Source organism: Salvelinus sp. IW2-2015, linkage group LG14 (assembly GCF_002910315.2).
Source record: "Salvelinus sp. IW2-2015 linkage group LG14, ASM291031v2, whole genome shotgun sequence".
NCBI classification, from domain to species: Eukaryota; Metazoa; Chordata; class Actinopteri; order Salmoniformes; family Salmonidae; genus Salvelinus; species Salvelinus sp. IW2-2015.
Genome location: NC_036854.1, coordinates 52,862,979 through 52,880,072, shown reverse-complemented (window position 1 = coordinate 52,880,072; position 17,094 = coordinate 52,862,979). Strand labels below are relative to the sequence as shown.

The 17,094-nt window shown below is 41.9% G+C and overlaps 2 protein-coding genes and 1 long non-coding RNA gene across 3 annotated transcripts in view; 1 reads left to right on the top strand and 2 right to left on the bottom strand.

Moving 5' to 3' along the window:
• Positions 1-17,094, top strand: part of LOC111973377 (transmembrane protein 108) — a 297,121-nt gene that overhangs the window by 160,298 nt on the left and 119,729 nt on the right. The window lies entirely within an intron of this gene.
• On the bottom strand, positions 4,569-6,089 carry LOC111973121 (uncharacterized). Its single transcript, XR_002878522.2, has 3 exons — positions 5,497-6,089; positions 4,895-4,957; positions 4,569-4,791 (listed from the first exon to the last, which is right to left on the bottom strand). It is a non-coding gene; the product is annotated as an uncharacterized lncRNA (long non-coding RNA).
• Positions 13,530-17,094, bottom strand: part of LOC111972474 (zinc finger protein OZF-like) — an 18,316-nt gene continuing 14,751 nt past the window's right edge. Inside the window, exon 2 of the mRNA XM_023999468.2 lies at positions 13,530-15,420. Within this exon, the coding sequence (XP_023855236.1) occupies positions 14,132-15,420 (1,289 nt within the window). The 3' untranslated portion in view covers positions 13,530-14,131. The remainder of the gene's footprint in view (positions 15,421-17,094) is intronic.

Below are 17,094 nucleotides of genomic sequence, written 5' to 3'. Positions count from 1 at the left end.
ACCATGCGTTTGTGCAAATGGAAATAGACAAAAGGTGGAAAATTATTAGGCAATTAGCAGACACCCCAATAAAGGAGTGATTCTGCAGGTGGTGACCACAGACCACTTCTCATTTCCTATGCTTCCTGGCTGATGTTTTTGTGGTCACTTTTGAAATGCTGGCGGTGCTCTCCCACTCTAGTGGTAGCATGAGAACGGAGTCTACAACCCACACAAGTGCTCAGGGTAAGTGCAGCTCATCAGATGGCACATCAATGCGGAGCTGTGGCAAGAAAGGTTTGCTGTGTCTGTCAGCGTAGTTCCAGAGCATGGAGGCGCTACCAGGAGACAGGCCAGTACATCAGGAGACGTGGAGGAGGCGCCGTAGTAGGGCACACCAGCAGCAGGACCGCTACCTCCGCCTTTGAGCAGGAGGAGCATGCCAAGCCCTGCAAAATGACCTCGCAGAGGCCACCAAATTTGCATGTGTTCAGCATATGTTCTCACAAGGGTTCTGAGGATCTTCATCTCCGGTACCTAATGGGCAGTCAGGCTACCTCTGCGAGCAATGGAGGGCTGTGCGGCCCCACAAAGAAATGCCACACCCACCATGACTGACCCACCGCCAAACCGGTAATGCTGGAGATGTTGGCAGGCAGCAGAAACTTTCTCCACGGCGTCTCAGATCTGTCACGTCTGTTCTACATGTGCTCATGTGCTCAGTGTGAACTGCCAAATTGCAGATACTGATAGGGAGGATTCGTTCAATCAGTCACTTGCATGAACACAGACATTGGTTATTAGAAAAGCACAAACATAGAAACAGACATTGGTTATTAGAAAGCACAAACATAAAATGTTCCATCTCAAGATCTTTGGCAGGTGTGTCAAACTGAAAAAACACAACGAATTCACGGGCCAGACATTGACTACTATGTTTGTTTTTAGGAAAAAAACTGCATACAACTGTGACCCAAACGGGCGTTTTTATTTTGTACTTTTGTACATAGGATGCTGTATATAGCATTTGAACATCATAAAAAGAAAAAAGTGATAGGGTAAATAATGTTTGTCCAGCCCTAACGCGAGCGCTCAGGCAGTCATTTCTTAATAGTGAGACTCAATGTGACTCATATACTACCCTCCTGTGTATCCTATTGTCCTTAGTTAGTAATCTTATAATTGAATCCTTTACTTGTAACTTTTGACAACCAAGACGACATTTTCTGTAACGGTTGCACACCATAAACTTGGCCATGGACATTTAGGCTACAACAGCAATAATCGTCACTGCCATTTGCGATGCAGACACATGTTGAAACGCTTGCGTGTGAAACTTTGATGTTTGCAGTGCAGCATCGCGGGCACATCTATGGGGTTGATCAGAAGGTCAGCAATCAGTCAGCTTTACATCACCAAGAATAATTATCACCACTTCTACATTATAAGACAAATCATTTTATCTCAGCCACCAGGGATGGTGAAAGTGCATGGTATTGAGCTTGATGCTCGTTTCCAATAAATATTGAGGGTCTTATGCTGGTGACATTATACATTACATTTAGTCATTTGCAGCACGCTCTTATCAGAAAGCGACTTTACCAAATTGGTGGCATCTCACCTTATGATATCAGTCGGAACAACACTTCTACAATAGTGCATCTAACTCTTTTAAGGGCGGGGGGGTAGAAGGATACTTATCCTTCCTAGGTTAATTCCTTAAACGAGGTGGGGTTTCAGGGGGTTCTCCGGAGGTGCGTGATTGACTCCGTGACCTGGCGTCAGTTGAGGGAGTTTCGTTCCACCATTGGGGTGCCAGAGCAGCGAACAGTTTTGAACTGAGGCTGAGCCGGAACATGTATTCCTCAGACGGTAGGAGGCGAGCAGGCCAGAGGTGGATGAACGCAGTGCCTTGTTTGGTGTAGGGCCTGATCAAGAGCCTGAAACGGTACGGAGGTTGCCGTTCCCCTCACAGCTCCGTAGGCAAGCACCATGGTTCTTGTAGCGGATGCGAGCTTTCAAACTGGAAGCCTGAGAGAGCGGAGGAGCGGGTCGACGTTGAGAGAACTTGGGAAAGTTGAACACCAGACGGCTGCGGCTGTTCATGGATGAGTTGTTAGGGTTTACATGGCAACAGCAGGGAGCCCAGCAAACAGCGAGGTTGCACGTAATCCAGACGGGAAGATCGACAGTTCCTGAGATTAGGACCTGCTGCCGCTTTCCTGGTGAGGCAGGGTCAGTACTTGCGATGTCTGTAGAGCATGAACACATTACAGGAACGGTCACCGCTTGATGTTAGTTGAGTAACGACAGCGGTGTTGTCCAGGATCACGCCAAGGTTCCCTATAGCACTCGGACACTGAGGAGGGGACACAATGGAGCTTGTCAACCGTGATGCGCAGACCGATCATCGGACACGGCACGTCCTTCCCCGGGCAGCGAAGAGCAGCTCCGTCTTTGCCGAGGTTCAGCGTGACGGTGGTGATCCGTCACCACACTGATATGTCTGCCAGACATGAGAGATGCAATTCACCACCTGTTATCAGAGTGGGGGAAAGGAGAAAATTATTGCTGTTGTCGTCTGCATCAGCAATGATAGGAAGAGACCATGTGAGGATATGACAGAAGCCAAGGACTTGGTTGACTATAGCGAGAATTAGGAGAGGGGCTAGACACGAAGCCCTGGGACACCAAGTGGGAGAGAGCACGTGGTGCGGAGGACAGATTCTCGCCACGCCACTGGTAGAAGCGACCTGTTCAGGTTAGGACGCAATCCAAGCGTGGGCCGCAGCCGGAGATGCCAGCTCGGTAAGCAGGGTGGAGGAGGAGGATCTTGATGAGTTTTCATCAGTATCCAAAGGCAGCCGGATAGGTCTTAAGTAAGGATGAGAGCAGAGAGAGAGAGAGTTAGCTTTAGCAGTGCGGGAGCGCCTCGTGACACAGAGAAGAGCAGTCTCAGTTGAATGACTAGGTCTTGAAACCTGGACTTGATTGGATCAAGAAGGTCTTCTGAGGAGAGATTAGCAGGAGAGCTGGCCAAGGACGGGCACGATTCAAGAGTTTTGGAGAGAAAAAGAAAGAAGGAGATACTGGTCTTTAAAAGTGTTTTGACAATCTCTCTCTTTTTGCACAACAGCATGTGAAATTTATTGTCAATCAGTGTTGCTTCCTAAGTGGACAGTTTGATTTCACAGAAGTGTGATTGACTTGGAGTTACATTGTGTTGTTTAAGTGTTCCTTTTATTTTTTTGAGCAGTGTATATTATCACTATTTGCACTGATCGAATCTTCTACTGGACCGAAAGTTTAAACCTTTAGTAGGCTAAATGTCGATCCCAAGTTTCGGTTCCAACGGGTCATTGCTTTACTAGAAATGTCATCTTCGTTGTAAAAAAGTGATTAGATAAAGGATTCACATGCAAGTATAAATTACTGCTAAAGGACACTGGGACACACGCAAGTATAAATGAGTCAACAGTTGAGTCATGTACTTTACAGTCTGATGCACTCCCATCGGTGAACTGCTTTTGTGTGTCCCGTTTATAGCTCGTAGCGAAGGGAATGTGCACAGAAACACGCCACAGTTGTGGAGGACAGACTTTTGCCCATTTGAGAATCTGACTCTGTACAAAACTTAGGGCTCGATTCAATCCGTAGCGCTGAARCTCCGTGTTACAGAGAGATTGAAATGTAAAAGCAATGTTCACGGTTCGCAGGAGACTGCATTCACATTTGCATAGGTAAACGCTCTATTGGAAAGGACCTTTACATTTCAACCGCGGTATAGCGCAGATCTTCAGCGCTACAGATTTAATCGAGCCCTTAGTGACTATTGCTGTCACATTTTCCCTACCCAAAACTGACAGTCACTTCATCTAACTAACCCCAATCCGCTATTCTCCTGTCCATTCCCCCTCCAGCAGAAGCGGGACTTCAGCTCACCAACCATAAATGCACACACTTGCAGCTAATCAATGTGGCAGCATTCCCTTGCGCAGGCGTTGCATGCTTCAACCAATGGTTGCGTTGCATGCCAYGTTATCGACTGTGCCGTCGGGCACCAGATTGCTATAACATAATGATTTGGTTAGCTGATACGTAAAATACCTATCCAGGCGTTGTAAGAGCTGGCATGTGTCAGCAACGCCTGGGCAGAGGAATGCGGTCTATATACCTTTCAGTTACATGAGTGTTTGTTGCAAGACGTTTTGTTCTTGTAAACTTTTTCTGTGTGTTTTGAACGCATTGAAGACAATGTTAGTTTGTATCCCTTTTATGTTGTTCCTTTTTGATGTGAACATTTATTGTTTCATATTTAGATGCATTTGTTTTACTCTTGTTTGAATCTATTGACCCCATAGTATTTCTTCCTTTGAAATGTAATATTGATATGTTGTATTGCGATTCATGAGCACATTTGATTTATATGCATTTGGTTTCACATTTTATATGAAATCACTGCCATGTATTTTTTTCCGCATGTTTCCTAGTTAATCATCCTTTACCATAAATTAATGTGTTCAACCAATAATCATAATATACTATTTTTGGAAGAGAAACAATTTAAAAAATAATTTGCAGACCACAAGTTGAACACCACTGGTTTATTGAACACACCACCACGATAGCCCCAACTCAAACCAGCAAGACAGTCCTTTAAAATTCTCCCAAACTCTGAACAGCGTTTACAACTGCTGATATTAAAGCRTTTACAGCTGCTGATAGGGTTGTCTTCTCCGTGTTTGCAAAGGGTCTAGGAGTGGGCTCCATAATGGGCTGAGTACCTGTGTATACCAAACCATGGGACGTCTCCTGGAGTAAAAGACGTGACAGTCGTGAATATAAAAACACAATTTGTCAAGTCCTTTAATCTACAACGCATAGTTACACTCACACACGCAAAAAAGTTACTCACTTGTGGTTCCTGTTCTCCAAAGCCATCTACATTTTCAAGGGGAAACCTGGAACCTTTTGGCCACTGAAATAACGCATTATAAATGTTAATATTAGCCCATTCATCTCTTCTCAGTGTCTTTGTATTTTAACTAACACAACGTGGTAAACATAGCTCCTTTGACTCGGGTTAATCAACACCCGTAAACCACAGATTTTGTATTTGTATAAGAGKATGAATTCCCGTAACSGTGTGTTTACCCTGTTTCAGGAAGGCCATTGACACCAAAGCAAATATCAAACGACTCCAAATACACTTTGCTGTGTTCTCTAACAAAACCCGTTGAACATTCTATGATATGAAATGATGCCTTTATCCTCTCCATAATCCCAATTCCAAATTAATTAATTTATGACKTTTCCATTTTTGCAGTGTCCATTATGATCTTTACTGAAGTATCTTGATGAAGCAACTAAACATAGGAACTCGCTGTTCAAAAAGTGTTGACTCCATTTCACTCCCGAGTTTATTCAAAACAGTCGAAAATCAAAGTTCTWTATAGAGTTCCTATAGGAGTTCTTTCAACCTATATTAGTATTCACTCAAAGAAAATTCTTTCTTACCCGCTGTTTAGTTTGTTGTTGAGGTTTAGGCAGAGCCAGGACAATACCCAGGAGACTTAGTAGTATTATTCCTCTCATCTTCACTTTGTGCTTTATTCAGAGAGACCACAGCACTTTTCAGTTTTATAGCGATGGGGATGTCACATGCCCCATAGGGGGCGTGTTCAAAATGGGCTGTCAATTTTTACACCTTTACATCAATGATGGTGAAAGTGACTTCCAAGTCCAATAGTGCCATTGGACATAGCATAAGCGCATTGGCATACACTGCCGTCTTTCTATATTTTGGCTTTGTCCTTACATTTAAGTAGCCATCACAAATTCATCTCAGTTAATTGAATCACTGCCCCATGCCATAGTTCTGAGAGTGTAATGTCCCCCCAAAAATGAATACATGTATTTGATCATTTATCACAAATGACAGTGCAGATGTTGACTTTATTCTGCACAGAGGAAAAATTACACTGAACAAACATATAAAACGCAACATGTAAAGTGTGCCTCAGGATATCGTCACGGTATCTCTGTGCATTCAAATTGCCATCGATAAAATGCAATTGTGTTCGTTGTCCGTAGTTTATGCCTGCCCATACCATAACCCCACCTCCACCATTGGGTATTCGTCCACACACGCAGTCTGTGGTTGTGAGGCCGGTTGGACGTGCTGACAAATTCTCTAAAACGACAAAGGCGGTTTATGGTAGAGAAATTAACATAATATTCTCTGGCAATAGTTCTGGTGGACATTCCTGCAGTCAGCATGCCAATTGCACGCTCCCTCAAAACATGAGACATCTGTGGCACTGTGTTGTGTGACAAAATTGCACATTTTAGAGTGGCCTTTTATTGTCCCCTGCACAAGGTGCACCTGTGTAATGATCATGCTGTCTTTTTTTTGTTGGTACTTTTTACCACCTTTTTTCTYCCYGATTTCGTGATATCCAATTGGTAGTTACAGTCTTGTTCCATCACTGCAACCCCCGTAAGGACTCGGGAGATGCGAAGGTCCAGAGCAATGAATCCTCCGAAACACGACCCTGCCAAGCCGGACTGCTTCTTGACACACTGTTTGCTTAAGCCGGAAGCCAACCGCACCAATGTGTCTGAGTAAACACTGTACAACTGGCCACCGTGTCAGTGTGCACTGCGCCTGGACCGCCACAGGAGTCGCTAGAGCACGATGGGACAAGGACATCCCTGCTGGCCAAGCCCTCCCCTAACCTGGACGACGCTGGGCCAATTGTGCACCGCCTCATGCGTCTCCCGGTCGCGGCCGGCTGCGACATGGCCTGGGATCGAACCCGGATCTGTAGTGATGCAGTGCCTAAGACCGCTGTGCCACTCGGGAGGCCCCAAATATTCATGCATATCAGCTTCTTGATATGCCACACCTGTCAGGTGGATGGATTATTTTGGCTAAGGAGAAGTGCTCAYTAACAGGGATGTAAACGAATTTGTGCACAACATTTTAGAAAAATACACTTTTTGTGCATATGGAAAACTTCTGAGGTCTTTTATTTCAGCTCATGAAACATGGGACCAACACTTTACATGTTGCGTTTATATTTTTGTTCAGTGTATTAAAGATGCACTATGCCAAAATCGCTCTGCCAATTCCTGGTTGCTATAATCATAATGGTTAGCSTAATTTCAGTTTATGTAACAAAACAAGTAGTCATTGTGTTGAGAATTATTGTACCATCTAAACTGCTGGGAAATATATTTTCCATAACCAAAAACATTGTATTTTCAGCTGTTTGAGGTTCGTGTACAGAACCGAAACTAAAAGATCCACAAACAAAACTTAAAACCCGGGAAGCATAGAAATAGTGCACATAGAACATAGAACTAGTGCTTCTTAGACTTACTATCAATGMGAATGAAAGATCTATGACTGTTAGAATCTTGACTAGAACCCACAAATGTGATCATATCACTCCAGTGCTAGACTCTACACTGGCTTCCTGTTAATAAGGCTAGGGCTGATTTCAATGTTTTACTGCTAACCTACAAAGAATTACATGGGCTTGCTCCTACCTATCTCTCCCATTTGGTCCTGCCGTACATACCTACACATACTCTACGGTCACAAGACTCAGGGCTCCTTATTGTCCCTGAGTTTCTAAGCAAACAGCTGGAGGCAGGGCTTTCTCTTATAGAGCTCMATTTTTATGGAATGGTCTGCCTATCCATGTGACAGACGCAGACTCGACCTTTAAGTCTTTACTGAAGACTCATCTCTTCAGTAGGTCCTATGATTGAGTGTAGTCTGGCTCAGGGGTGCGAAGGTGAACGGCACCCTTGCTGTCTTTGCCTGGCCGGCTCCCCTCTCTCCGCTGGGATTCAAGTTAATCATTAATATGTTGGTTTCGTCTCAATCTCAACCAAAAATCTAAGTTAAATAGGACTRAATCAAATCAAACTTTATTTAAAATTTGATTAGTGTCACGCCTGCTCCCGCTCTTCCCCCCTGGCGCTCGAGGGCACCAGGCTCCCCAGCATTGCGCACTCCTGCCACCATCATTACGCACACCTGCCATTCCCCCATCCCGCGCATCAGCGATTATTGGACTCAATCACCGCTCTGTTCCCTGCTTCAGCATTGATTGTCGTATGTCCTTGTGTACCCGTGTGCCGACGCTGTGCCTGTCTTGTTACATGTTTGTTCCTGATTAAATGTTGACTCCCCGTACCTGCTTCTCATCTCCGGCGTCGGGCCTTACAATTAGATTTGATGTAGTGCTACTCTTTAACTTAGATGTCTGGTTGAGATGGAGACGTGAATCCAACATATCAATTATTAATTTGTAGACAAACTGGAATTAAAGCCAGACTAAGTCAGTGGCACAGATGGATCTATCCAAGCAGAAGATACATCTCSTTTACTAATTGTTGATATTTGGTTGTGTTGACAACCAAACACAATTCAATATTACTTTTGTAATACATTAAATAGCATAAAGTTAAGGCTGTCTTACAAACGAATGTAACATTCAACCTTCAAATGAGTAACACATCCATGACCACATTTTGAGGTCATATATATATGACATACTATATATGTCTTCTTATGTAATTATATAAAGTGTGCATGTTCAAGGATACCTTTAATGTAATCTCAACTGCAATCCAGGTCATTTGGTTCTGCTATTAGGTGAAGCACAGTCATAATACATTAATCAGTTGTATAAACCAAAAATCACACATTGTTTTTCCATTGGAATTTGGTTGTGCTTTGATCAACATCTTAACCAAATATTACCCAATTATGCACATTTAAGTGACGTGGTGTGCCCAGTGGGATGTGGAATGTCTGTGAAAATCGAATTTGCACTTCCACATGTGAAAAACGAACTCAGATGGTTGTAATTTTGCATCCCATGTTGTCACATTTATTTAGCATGAGATCATGTTTTTACATGTGTAGTTTCATGTTATCACATGTTGCATTTACATGTCACGTTATTACATTAACTTCACATAAGATCACATGCGATCATGTGAGATCACGTGATCACATTTGAAACACATGTTATCACATGAAATTCAGGTGAGTTTTTTTGTAAGGGAAATGTACATGAGGAGGGAGAGAGTGGATGCATCACAGTCATAGGCAGGGGTAAGCCTCGGTCAGAMGGGTTCGGTCTCGAAGCAATGATGACTGTTATCCAGAGCCGTTAAACAGTGCAAAGTCTGGTCTCTGTAGCCGGTAGCTAGCCAGCTACTCCTCGACCACCACTGATCACTTAGCACACACGTGGGTGATGCCCTGGCAGCGGAAGRMTCACCGCATGTTAGCGCTAGTCCARAGTAGCCTTCCCGAGCATTTGCGCATACCTCTGCCATCTCTGCTTGTACCCTTGCTTTGGCCTTGTCYGCTCAACCTCCAACATTCAAATCAAAACATAACATGCTAGCCAGTTAGCTAGCTTGCCAAACCAACCATCCATCTGACTTGCTTGACAGCTTTAATATGCCATGGTGGCTTTAATATTTTATAATCATATACACTCAGTGGCCAGTTTTTTAAGTACACATCTAGTACCGGATGAGACCCCCTGTAACCATGAAGGGATGCACCTGGTCAGCAACAATGTTCAGATACACGTTGCTCAATTGGTATCAAGGGAGTGAACATGTGCCAGGGAAATTATTCCCCACACCATTACAACACCACCACCAGCCTGTACTGTTGACATCAGGCAGAATGGGGCCATGGACTCATGCTGCTTATGCCAAAGCCTGACTCTGCCATCAGCATTACACAACAAGAACAGGGATTCGATGGAACAGGCAATGTTTCTCCACTCCTCAATTTCCCAGTGTTGTTGATCGCGTACTCAMTGGAACCGCTTCTTCTTTTAGCTGATAGGAGTGGAAACTGGTGTGGTCATCTGCTGCAATAGCCAATCCGTGACAAGGACCGACAAGTTGTACGTTCTGAGATGCCCTTCTGCACACCACTGTTGTACTGCGCCGTTAATTGCCTGTTTGTGGCCCGCCTAGCTTGCACGATTCTTGCCATTCTCCTTCGACCTCTCTCATCAACGAGCTGTTTTCACCCACAGGACTGTATGTTTGTCGCACCATTCTCAGTAATCCCTAGGCACTGTTGTATGTGAAAAGCCTAGGAGGCTGGCTGTTTCTGAGATACTGGAACCGGCGCGSCTGGCACCGACGATCATACCACGCTCAAAGTCCCTTAGCTCACTAGTTTTTCCCATTCTAGCATTCAATCGAACGGTAACTGAATGCCTTGATGCCTGTCTGCCTGCTTTAWATAGCAAGCCACGTCCACGTGACTCACTGTCTGTAGGAGCRTAGCATTTTCGTGAACGGGGTGGTGTACCTAATAAACTGGTCACTGAGTAGAACAAAACAAAAAACGTTTACAGGAGTGATGCTGCCTTTATAGTGCCATAGGGCTTTTGTTCAAATCAAAAGGGACGTGGTAAAAAAGGTGTTTGAATTCATATAGAATGACCCTATTATTTCATATTCAGTCAGGGTTCCAGGTACAGTACATAGTTTAACATCATTTTCATTGATCATTGCATACTGCATATTATCATAACATTACTAAACATCATGATAATCATTATCATATCATAACCATTGTCATAATTCTCCTTATTGTATATGTTGCGAAAAGAAAATAACCTAGCCAGTCATCAAACCATATCATCAAAATGACATTGCTTTTGAAGCGCTTTGAGACTCTTCTATAAAGTTGTAATGGTTTTACTCAGCGCTTTCTTTTCCATGCGTTTGAGATGGACAAATGTAGCTGGAACTACACAACCAATGYTGCGGGACGTGGTTTCATCTTGACACTACACTTACAAACATACAAACTTTGATTTACTACCTGGTTCAGCAGGTTTAGGAATATATTAATACCCACCTTAAAGCTTTAGACTGCAATTTCGAAAAACAACAAAATGTCGTTCCCGTTCCATGTTTTAGTAAACAGCTGAGAGATGGGGCTAGAAAAATGTTGGCTAGCTCCTCTCAAATACCTAGGCAGCACTATAGATAGAAAGACTGACATCCACATGATCATTTTTAACATATTTTGAAGCTATTCAGCTATTTCATTCTTGTTGTTTCTATACAACTGAGTAATAATACCTTATATTTTGGAATATGATGGCGTAAGATAGTTGTGCATTCATAAGTTGGGTCGTTAATGAATTCCTGGGCATTTGCACCCCTCACCTTTTGTAACCATGAAAAACACTTTACAATGACAAATAGTCACACATCATACATGTTTTTGTTTATATTGAACTGTTTATCAATGATAAAACACAATGCAAGTCATTTATACTGCAAAACTATAGGATTATGCATTGTTTAAAGTACTTGGCTTGTCTCAGTAGTAACATGTTTTGGGGATTTAGAGATATCTATTATTTTGAATGCTAGAAAGTAAACAAAAGTATTTCATATATTTATATAGTGCCTTCAGAAAGTATTCACACCCATTGACTTTTTCCACATTTTGTTGTGTTACAAAGTGGGATTAAAATKGATTTAATTGTCATTGTTTGTTAAATAACTACACAAAATACTCCAATGTCAAAGTGGAAGAAAGTATGACAAATAAGTATGACAAATAAAACACTAATATATCTTCATTAGATAWGTATTCAACCCCCTGAGTCAATACATGTTAGAGTCACCTTTGGCAGTGATTACAGCTGTCAGTTTTTCTGGGTAAGTCTCTTTTCCACACCTGGATTGTGCAACGTTTGTTTGCCCAATATTCTTTCAAAAATTATTCTTAAACCTCTGTCAAATTGGTTGTGGATCATTGCTTGACAATCATTTTCAGGTCTTGCCATAGATTTTCAAGCAGATTTGTCAAAACTGGAACTTATCCACACGGGAACATTCACTATCTTCTTGGCAAGCAACTCCAGGTTAGATTTGACCTTGTGTTTTAGGTTATTGTCCTGCTGAAATGTGAATTAATTTCCCAGTGTCAGGTGGAAAGCAGACTGAACCAGGTTTTCCTCTACGTTTTTGCCTGTGCTTAGCTCCATTCAGTTTATTTTTTATACTAAATATCTTTATTTATACCCATAACATGATGCATCCACCACTATGCTTGCAAATATGGAGAGTGGTAGTAATGTGGTAGTAATGTGCTGTGTTGTATTGGATGTGCCCAAACATAAAAATTAGTATTCAGTACAATTAGTATTCAGTACAAAAAGTGAATTGCTTGCCAATTTTTTTGCAGTATTACTTTAATGCCTTGTTGCAAACAAGATACATGTTTTGGAATACTTTTGTTTTGTACAGGCTTCCATTTTTACTCCTGAATTGAATTTAGGCTTGCCATAACAAAGAGGCTGAATACTTATTGACTCAAGACATTTGCAGCTTTTAAATCCACTTTGACATTATGGGGTATTGTGTSACAAAAAAAGTTACATTTAATAATTTTTTTATTCAAGCTGTAACACAACAAAATGTGGAAAAAGTCAAGGGGTATGAATACTTTCTGAAGGCTGTGGCGGAAGAATCAGAATTAGTTAGGTAACATGGATAATTAAGCTGTCTTATCTGCATAATATGCTTATGTGATATACTTGTTATTAGAATGTATCCCTTTGGACTCTGGTGTTGGTAGTTGCACTTCTTCCCTCAACTGGGGCTCAGTCACCTGGTACCCAGAGAGAGGAGAAGTCAGACTTGTCTTTCACATGTCCCTGGTGCTATGCAGAATATCAGAAAGAGGACAGGRGGGAACATTGTCTTCATATGTGAATGTGTCTTTACCTATTCTTAAACCATGTGAAGGGATGGCGTGACTAATGGGGAACCAATTACTTGTCTCCACAATGTCTGTGCGTCAGTCACTCCCTCCTTTGTGGGGGGAGTGTCTGGAACCATTGTATGACATCTCTGATGTTGCACCTATCCTGGGATAGTGTATGACCTAGAGGCTCACTTCTCTCAGTGAGCTTGTCCAGGCGTGTGGTCAAGAAGAGGTTTTACTTGAGWTGCGAGTATCTGGAGTTGACAATTGATTTATGCCATAGAATGAGTTGGTGTTTTTGTGCTATGAAGTACCAAGAATGAGATCGGAGCCTCGTCTTAGGGGCCAAACTGAACGATAAGAACAGAATTTATAGCAAATGCTATCTGGCTGTGGGATACTCCATTCTCATTTATCAAGTCTCACCTTGTGACCCGTTCCACACATCTGTTGTTTGTTATGTAGACTAGGGGGTGGATCTTTGCTATAAAAKATTTCAGTAGCCTTTGTGTCGTGGCTCTCAACGAATCAGCTGAGGGTGGTTCGTCGACCAGCCACCGCTATTGCAGAGCTCTCACTAATAAAGATGTAGTTTAAGTATAACTCTGACTTGTGTGATAAGTCTGTCTCTCCTCATTTGATAATACAGAAATTAATCACCACAAGGCACTGTAGATCAATAATATATTTTTTTACCAATATAACATGTGTCCCTCAGGTTTTTGTAATTGGTGTGAACACCTTGGAAATCACTCAATACTAGGATATACAAGGACTTTGAGCATTCCCTCCATTGTTATCGGGGGAGGGGTCTATATTAAACAAAATTATTAGCCAATCACATCCTTTTAGAATTTAATATATTTTGAGGATTCCATTGATCATTTGGTGTCTAAATCCAGTGTCACTTGGTGTAACTCAATTTAATTTAAAGGAAATTACATTGTGAGAAAAATGATTAATCATATCACATGTATTATTTTTAAAGGGTTAATGACCTTAGAATTTCGAATCTGTGGTCTCAATTTCAGAAATTCCTCATTGACCTAAAATGTATCATTGGTGTTACTACTCCTGCTGGTGGCACACTTAATTATCAAAATTATTTAAAGTAATTAAGCTGCCATATTAGTTTATTTAGAATGGGAAAATGTACCTAAATACAGTACATTTAAATAAATACATTTTCCCCCAAAATAAAAATCTTCAACAATCAATGAATAAGTTCTATGAATTGAAATGACCATTGAACAGATTCCAAGATAGCGGAGTGTACTTTTTACCAAGAGCATACTTGAGTGGTATGTCCTCTTAGTAGTCTCTTCCATCTAACACATTTTACACAAGGGGCATTGTTTCTTGTTCTTAGTCATTGTGAATATTTATTCTGTGAGTTCGCAGATGTCTTTTCAGACTTGATGCTAACTTCAAGTGAGTTCCACACAAATGACATTGAACTCCCTCCCCTGTATGAACCTTCATATGCGCAGTCAGGCTTCCCTTCAGACTGAAGCATTTGCCACATTCGTTGCAGCGATGTGGTTTCTCCTCTGTGTGAGTCATCATATGCTTTGTAAGGGTTCCCTTGTCACTGAAGCATTTGCCACATTCTTTGCACCGGAATGGTTTCTCCCCTGTATGAGTCCTCATATGCAATACCAGGCTTGCCTTTATGCTGAAGGATTTGTCACACTCTTTGCACGGATAGGATTTCTCCCCAGTGTGATTTTGCTGATGGAGTTTCAGACTTCCTTTTGTTGTCAAGGATTTTCCACACAAATCACATTTAAAAGACGGCCCTGYATGAGTACCCATATGATTTTTCAGGTTATTCTTGTGATTGAAACATTTGCCACATACGGTACAGCAATGTTGTCCCTCCTCCGTGTGAGTCTTCATGTGGCGGATCAGGTAGCAGTTCAAGACGAAACCTTGTCCACATATGTCACACATGTATGGTCTCTCTTCACTGTGCCTATTTTTCCCATGCATTTGTAGACCACGTCTTGTCACAAAGCACTTTCCGCAAACGTCACATTTCAGATTAGGCAACWCACTGGTTTCTTTCCTTGGCCGYCCTCTTGGTCTCTCTTYAAGATGGCGATTTTGTCGATGCCTTTTCAGACTACGTGCTGTCGCCAAGCATTTTCCGCACACATCACATTTCAGGTCAGGCAACTCACTGTTTTCTTTCTTCGGCCGTCCTTTTGGTCTCTCTTCACCGTGCAAATTTTGTTGATGCCTTCTCAGGCCACCTGCTGTCGCAAAGCATTTTCCGCACAAGTCACATTTCAGATCAGGCAACTCCCTGGCTTCTTTCCTTGGCCGTCCTCTTCCTCTCTTTGATTTAAGAGGCTTTAACCGTGACAGTCGTATTCTATTCTCCACTTCATCCTCTTTTACATTATCACTTTCATCGTTGTCACTTTCTGGATTTACTTCAGATGGGGGCTGATATTCACTGGTTGAGTCGGACTCTCTGTAGCGCTCACCATCAAATTCTGTTTGGTTCTCTACAGTTGTAGTGTTGATAGAGTTCCATATAGAYTCTTCGGCATCAGACTCGACTGGCCCCAGACTGGCGCTCCATTCCTGCTCATAGTGCTGTCGCTCAGGGTTAACAACCTCTTCAGTGAGAGTGAGCTGCTGGAGGTCTGGAGGGAAAGAGAAAGGAAGACATTTAATGAAAACTTAAACGCTTAAAAGAGACAAATAGGACTACCATCTATACGATGGGGCTTCAAAATCTGGATCATCCAATTCATTAAAAACACGTAATTTAAGATGTATCTTAAATTATATTCGGATTTGTGAATTTACTTATAGCTGATGCATGTTACTTGAAGTTCGAGAAGCAAGACATCTCAAAAAGTTGAAAAATTCTCATGTGAACTACAACTCCCACAAGTTTTGTTCGTATGCTGGATTACACGTCACACTTGAGTCGCTTGAGCTGAACACTCACAGGTAAGGACCACCGCTGGTAAGAACATCTATAAGAACATACTATACAGATCGTTTCTGTGTTTTATATTATGCATTTATCGGATGTAATATTTGTCAATCTTTAGGGTGTTTTTGATTTTACCCACACTAACGTGACCTAAGAGGTGACTGAAATAGGGAACAACTTTGGAAAGAGGTGACTGAAATAGGGAACGACTTTGCAAAGAGGTGACTGAAATAGGAAACAACTTAAAAAAAAAAAAAGAAATTATTATTATTTATTACAAAAAACACAAGGAAGGGGTAACATTAAAGTATTAGAACATGAAGGACAAACAATACAGCATCAAGACACTATCAAACATGTATCAGTCTTTCCGCAACAGAGCCATCCTTATGTGTGAGGGTACGTGTGCAAGATAGTGATATAAAATATGTCATAGTTTCCTTTTTCATGATCACAATCTTGTGAAACCCGAACCCTCCAAGATCCCCCCCACAGTTCCCCAATAGCTGTCCCTCACCCATTCGAGACCCCTCCCACAGCCCCCCCCCCGAAAAAATAAAATAAAAAATACAATTAATTCCATTCCCCACCCCCAAGAACCCCCCAACGCACCAACAACCAAGAGAATGAACTAAAGAGAAAAAAGGAAAAGACAGAAGAAAACAGCAAACAACAATGCACATTTTTATTTKATTTTAAATAAAGGACATCAAGGACAACTGAAATCATAACAGCAATGCATACTTTATATGTTTGTGTGCATGTCTGGCACTATTACATGTATGTGTGTGTTCTTGTATGTGTTTATTTGAATGAGAGTGTGTGTATATGCATGTGTACAAACACCTGCACGTCATCAGCCTCAGCCTCAGGCAAACCGGCATTAGTTGTAAAAACACTGCCACTTAGTGTCATTCAAATGTACTTTTAATATGTTTTATTTTGACTTTTTTTTCTCCTTTATCTTTTGACCATCATTCTCTCTCACACAGCAACTTCACTCCCACTGGTCTACAATTCCCCATACCAACCCTCAGCTTCCCTCAGCCCATCCCATCTATCTCTGCTGGCCACCCACTTTGTGTTTCTACGCAACACATATCTTTCAACTATGATGTTTAACGTACAATTCCAATCTATCTAATCGAATAGAATCTRCAGATTGTGTGTTGAAGATAAATACTTYTACTAAGAGTATTAGTATATTAGTAATTGACTGACCCGGTCTCTCCAGATCTCCTAACAGTACTATTTCTAGGGTCAATTTTAGATCAATGCTATGCATTTTCAGCCATTCCTGAACCTGAGACCAGAAACAGGCTACCTGAGGGCAATACCAAAATAAATGGTCTATTGAATCTGTATTCTCAAAACA